Genomic DNA, 6,770 nt, shown 5'->3' on the forward strand with positions numbered 1-6,770 from the left:
CCTTTTCTTTCTTTCCCTCCTTCTCTTCTCTCTTTCCCTCCTTTCTTTCTTTCTCTTTCTTTCCCTCTTTCCTTCTCTCTTTTTATCCCCTCTTTTTATCCCCTCTTTCCTTTCTTTTTTCCTCCCCTTTTTTCATTCTTTCATTCCTTCTTTCCTTCTCTCTACTCTCTCTCTCTTTTCTTCCCTCTTTCCTCCAACTCTAGTGAGAAACTTTAAACCCCTTCTCTCTTCGCCCCCCCCCCGCAGGCCGGCTGGGGAAGGGAAGTGGCGGGGTTTGAGAAGCGGGTTTTGAAGATGCCTCCCCCCCTTTTGCTTCCCCATCTGACATCACTTCCGGAGATGTCAGGGGGTGTGGCATATGCTAATGAACTATTATGCTCCTGCAGCTCTTTTTCTACGAAATGACCCCTGTTTATGAATATGTCTCCTATAAAATGAATATTCTGGATCCCTGTGCAGATGTTCATTTTGGACAGGAAAGTGTGTATGTAAGGCTGCCAACTCTGGGTTGGGAAATTCCTGGAGATTTGGAAGTGGAGCTTGGGGAAGTTGGGGTTTGGGGAACAAAGGGGTCTCAGTGGAGTATGAGGCCATAGAATCTGCTCTCTACAACTGCCATTTCCTCCACGGGATCTGATCTCTGTAGTCTGGAGATGAGTTGTAATTCTGGGAGTTCTCCAGGCCCTGTCTGAAGGCTGGCAACCCTGTGTGCCTGAGAGTAGAGTGGTGAGATTGTTGTAGCCTGCTATGGCTATTATGTTTTCAAGGTACTGTTTACATGGTACCGTTTACATTGGGAGCCTGTGTATAAAAGAAACCTATAGACTAGAACAACAGTGGATGATGCCCAGCTGATGATAAAAAAATAATTTAAGAAGGCATCCCCATGTCGTCTCTTATGTATTAAATGCCTTTAAATGAATTTAATGGTTATTCTACATAAAAGTAACAGCTGTATTGTTTAATTCATGTCAGCAAATGAGTTAGAAGAACTATCACATTGTGAATGCCCTGCCCCCATCATTTATACAAATCTAAGGCTAAAGACGCTGGGACTCTTTTCAGTTTAGAAAAAAAAGATGACTGAGGAGGAACATGATAGAGGTTTATAAAATTACAAGAGGGAACCTGCAAGGACTTGCGGGAGGCATCTCATTTCTGCCTCGCTCACTATTATCTCTTTCCTTTTCCCAAAAGCCCCCACAGCCTCTTGCCTTTTCCTGATTCCTTTCCTTTCCACCCAACAACCAACCTACATTTATCTGCCCCTCTCTCTTCAACTTTCCCTTCCCCATGGCAGCTCACACCTAGGAAAACAGGCCAAGTTGTGTGGTCCCGGCCATTGGACAGGCCTACTTGCATGGTAGGGAGCCCTCAAGGACTCGGGGGGGACGACGACTCACTTTTCCCTGTTTTCCCCTCCCCACATTATTTCCCTTTTCTCTTCTCCTGACAACTTCTATATCCTCTCCCCTTTTCCTGCCTCATTCTCTCCTTCCCAGTCATTCACCAACCTACCTTTTATTTGTCTCCCACCTTCGGCTATATTTATTATTTATTTACTTCATTTATACCCCTACTTTCTCCCCAATAGAATCAAAGCCGCTTATATCATTCTCCTCTCCTCTTTTTTATCGTCACAACAACCGTGTCAGGTAGGATAGGATTGAAAATATGTGACTGGCACAACATCACCTAGTGACCTTCCGTGGCAGACTTGAATCTTCCAGACCTAGGTACTCTGAAGCACTAACTGCTCCATCATACTGGCTTTCATAGGGTGGCTTCTGTTGAACAGGAATACGCAGCCCCTCTTGGGTGTGTCATGCAGTTGGGTGATATCAGGTCACTCAGTGGTTGCTGCCAGGTCTAAGCATAATGAGTCCTCCCTCAAAGGCCAAAACAGCCCTGGAAAGGGACCTGCACCTTCCCATGACCTTTTACTGGCTGAAATCCAGCCTCAAATGGTATGGTTGCATAGCAGCTGCCACTGAGGGCTTCCGTTTTAAAAGCTAGTATTTTTATTGTTTTAAGGGTTTTTGTATGGTTTTAAGTTTTTTTTTTTAAAATATATTTTTATTAGGTTTTCAGACTTAATCAAACCTACACATATGAACATCAACAACAAACAAATACACATATAGACAGCAACAACAAACCTACACCGATACCTACACCAATACCGCAACCATTGTCTTTCCATATCACATTACTCAAACATTTTGGTTAAATACATGGCTTATACATTTTTTCTATCCTCAAAATTACCATTTAACAATACACTTTGCATAACTCAAGGTCTTAATTACATTTCATGCATCATATACATAACTTGTTTCCATTCAATCTGCGTTTAAGGAAAATATATGCTCAAAATAATAATAAAGGGTTTTTCATCAACTGGAATGTTCACATCTTCATCACCTGCACATTTCATCTTATTTTTTCTTCCCATTTCTTTCCCCAACCTAAGTACCATAGTCCAGTTTATTTACTTCCCTTTCAACTGAAATAGTTTTCTTAAACTATCTGCATCGTTTATACATTCTCTCTATCCTCAAAATTACCGATTAACATTACACATTTCAATACTGAGGTCTTAATTACATTTCATCCAAAAATTTGTCACCTAAATCACTTATTTCCATTCAATCAAGATTTAAGGAAAATAAATGCTAAGAATAATAATAAAAGGATTTTTCATCAGCAGGAGTATTTCCCATCTCCATCATCTGCAAATTTTATCTTGTTATTTCTTCCCATTATCATTCCCCAACCTACATACCATAACCAAGTTTATTGGCTTAGCTTTCAACTGAAATAGTTTTCTTTAACTCTCTACATCATGAGGATATTTCTAATGCCCACAATATATTCCACCCCAACTACAAATAACCAATTATACGTTTTAATAAAGATTTAATAAAGGTTTATATATAACCTCTCTCCCAGTTTTCAAAAGTCTCAAGTTCAGCGAGCTTATAATTGTATATATTTAATAAAGAAAAATAGTAATAATAGTATTATTATGTTATTAACATTAATATGCTCTCTCCTTCTATCCTGAAATTTTATTTAGACTTGAATTTCATTTTCTTCATCAGACATTACCTATTCTTGACTTTCCTTTTCACTTTCTTCTCAAGTTTCCAAACCTATATCTATCTACCTTCTTTCAAACTTTCCATCCTATTGAGCTTCTATTCCCCATATAATGACAGTCAACTCATATCAGTATATATCTAACCAATACCGCTCATTACAATAACCCTAAGCTCTATTTCCTTTTTATTTTTATTTTCCCCATTTTCTTGCAAATGTCGTGGATCTTTGTACTCCTTTGACTTAATTAACAAAAAGTATCTTCCATATTTTCTCACATCCTCATTCAGTTGTTTGGAGCCTTCCAATTTCTTTGCATTTTTCTTTATTTTCCCTCTCTTTGCTAGTTTCTTTTTCCTCCACGAAGGCTTAAAGCAACGTTTTTTTGTCCCTCCTGTTTTTCGCTTTTTTTTCCCTTTCCAAATCACCTTTTGGCAAAACCGCTTCTTTTATCCCTTCTTCTATGAACGGGTGCTGCATATCATGTTGCTCTTTCATCTGCTTACTCTCCTGCCAGTCATTTCGTCCTTGTGTTTGCTCTATATTGTCTTTATCCTCTACGGAAACACTCTGGTAGTTTCTCAAAACGTTATCCCATACTAGTTGAAGTGCTTTCCCTATTTCTTCTCTCAGAATTTTTTGGAAATGTTCTGATCTGAGCTCACCAATTATTTCCATCGCACAAAGACGACGACGCCATTTTCTTCGCTAACATTAATTCCACTTTCTTCCCACATATATGGCAAAAGTTGTTTTAATGTTCTTATCAATTCTTAAAAAGAGAAGAAGATGTTACTTCCAGCAAAAAACTGTCTCTTACCCCCTCAAATATCTTCACTCTCCATTCCCATAGACATTTCTCGGCCGTTTTTCTTAAACCAAATGGGAGGGGATCCCCCGGGGGGGGGGGGGGCGTTAGTAATCCAGTCCTTTTTTAGCAAAGTTAAACACCAACACCAACCAAGTCCTTTAATGTGACATGGAAACCAATCTTCGAAAGAAAAAATTAAACCTCATTAAAAATTCGGATGGCCGTTGCTAGTGGAGACATGAGTAACCATGTTCCCTCCATTCCACGCTCCCACTTCAGGGCGATAGCGGACACCCCCCCATTTGCCGATTTTGGGGTGGGGCCGCCACAAGCCCTCTGCTGCTAATCCTCTCTCCAGGAGGATTAGACGAAGCCTACCCGGCGAACGGGGGGCTCCTAGGAACACGAAAGGACTCGGGCGTCTCAGCGCAGCGCTGCCGCGCCCGCCTGTCCATCACAAACGCCGTACCGGAAGCCGGTTTTAAGGTTTTTTTTCAGGGTTGTAGAAAGATCTGTCTATCCCACTCATGGTTCCAGTCACAAGATTTAAGTATCCTAGGATTTGTCCGATGTTGCTATTAGAATATATATGGCTGGGAACCCATGATAATTACAGGGGGAGAAATCCCTTCTCACTTTTAGCTGCAGCTCCCTCACACACACCATCACTGGCAACTATTGCAGTCCCCCCCCCCCATCGCCTCCACGGCTGGTGAGCCCAGCTCAACTTTGGCTCCCCCAGCAATCAGCTCCTAGCAAGCCCAACATGGCTCCCTGTCTCCACCACTGGGCCCGCCACATGTCCAGCTCCCCCTATCCCTTACAGTGCTGCTGGGCACACTGCATCACCTGACACCACCCGTACAGATCCTGGCCTCCACTGCCTAGCCTCCTTTCCCCCCCGCTCCATCTCCATTCCCAGCAAGCAGGCCTCTTTTGCTGTACCTGCTGCTTCTCCCACCCCCCACCTCCCCCTATCCCTTACAGTGCTGCTGGGAATACTGTGCTTTTAACAGTAGATTGCTATGCTACTGTCAACAATAGAAACAATATTAAATAATTCGTGGTGCAAATTAAGCAAAGTTACAGCCTTCTAAACTCATAGACTTCGATGGACTGCATTTGTAATATAATTTTGACTACAATGCTGAAATAAAATTAAAACTTCTGTCTTCAATTTTAAAGGGATTGTAGAAAATGTAGCTGGAACTGAGAAAATGCAGAGAGCTGAAGCCAATTCAGAGGGGGCTCTACCAAGGGTAAACCCTTACTCTGTCATAACCATTTCACCAGTGGAAGAAAAGGAGCCATCATTGTCACCAGAGCCAAGTCCACAAGATGGAAGTATAAGCCCTAGTCTGTCAGGCGGATATTCTGTTCCTGTACCCTGTGGCTATGCTGTACCTTCAAATATACCACTGATTTTGCCAGCATACTCCAGTCCTGTTATAATACGCAGCATATCTTTGGATGAAGAAGGTAGTATAATTCTGGGATTTATTATCTATGATGCTAGATTACCTTTTAGAATAGAAGAAAGAAATATGAAACTTCTTTCACTAGTATAATTTCTCTGTACATTTTGTATATCAGACTTTGTTTGCAATCCAGATTCTTGAATATTGCTTAATAGTCTGTTTGACTAAAATACTCCATGCAGGTTCTCTGGAGGAGAGATGCATATGGTTGCCAACTTTTCCCAGAAGAACTGGAGTTCATTGGTTTTTAAAAGGAATTTGTTGGGAATGGAGCAAAATGTGAAATTTATAGCCTTACATTTCTGATTTGAATATGTTTCTAGACACGTTACTATTGCATCTGTCAGGGTTTAACATGTTGCCTATTCTTGACTTTGAATATTGAGGGTCATTTTTCTATATTCACATCTTTTTGCTAATAGGATTAATGGGGTGTATCCAGCCATGTGTGAATTTCTTACAGTGTCACTTTCTTGCTTTCTTCTCTTGCCACAGCCCTCTGTGTCCCCTCCCTCCCATTCTTGGAGGGGGGGATCAGTGGATCCTCAGGATCTGGTATAAAATTAGAGGAAGAATTGGTGGAAGGGAACAATTGGTAGAAATCGCTGCTCCCTCTTTTGCAAATGCTGTTCCCCTGGAGAAATTCCATAGTTGGATACACCCCAGTAAAATGAAGTGGTTCAAAAATCACAAGGAAGTGTTGGCTGTCCTAGATTTTGTCCACCGATTTGTATCTGTTTTTTCATAAAACATTCACAAAACCTATTATTGTATTTATGGAGTGTTCTTTGTTAGACAAGTCACATATTAATATTGGTGCTGAATGAGAAATAATAATTGCATTAATACTGAGAGGACTTCTACTTTTTTATAGCAAATGTTCAGGCAGTAGCTGAAGACTGTCATTCTAATTCTCAGAGTTCTGAGGATCCACAGAACAGGTAACTCACAAACTTTACAAACTTTACTCATGAAGGGGACTCTCTGTAAAGTGTGAACTGCACTAGAAACTAAAACCCTATTACTAAAGCCAGGGGTCTTTTCGTAGAAAAAGAGCTGCAGGAGCTCATTAGCATATGGTATGCTAATAAGCTACTAGGCTATTAGCATATGCTACGGTCCTTAACATCACCGGAAGTGATGTCAGAAGGGAAAGCAAAAGGGGGGGAGGCATCATCAAAAGCCTCCCCTTCCCTTCCCCAGCTGGCCTGTGGGGGGGGGAGTGGAGAAGGGGTTTAAAGTTTAAACCCCTTCTCACTAGAGTTGGGCCACAGAAGGAGGAAAGAGGGAAGGAGAGAGAGAGAGTAGAGAGAAGGAAAGAAGGAAGGAAAGAGGGAAAGAAAGAGAAGGAAAGAAGGGAAAGAAGGGAAAGAAGGGAA

At 41.3% G+C, this 6,770-nt stretch overlaps 1 protein-coding gene across 1 annotated transcript in view; it reads left to right on the forward strand.

The window, feature by feature from the left end:
* ARHGEF10 (Rho guanine nucleotide exchange factor 10) overlaps positions 1-6,770 on the forward strand; it is a 31,001-nt gene that overhangs the window by 20,204 nt on the left and 4,027 nt on the right. The window contains exons 4-5 of the mRNA XM_015408302.1: positions 5,099-5,392; positions 6,266-6,332. Of these exons, the coding sequence (XP_015263788.1) occupies positions 5,099-5,392; positions 6,266-6,332 (361 nt within the window). The remainder of the gene's footprint in view (positions 1-5,098; positions 5,393-6,265; positions 6,333-6,770) is intronic.

Source organism: Gekko japonicus, unplaced genomic scaffold, assembly GCF_001447785.1.
Source record: "Gekko japonicus isolate JY-2015 unplaced genomic scaffold, Gekko_japonicus_V1.1 scaffold417, whole genome shotgun sequence".
NCBI classification, from domain to species: Eukaryota; Metazoa; Chordata; class Lepidosauria; order Squamata; family Gekkonidae; genus Gekko; species Gekko japonicus.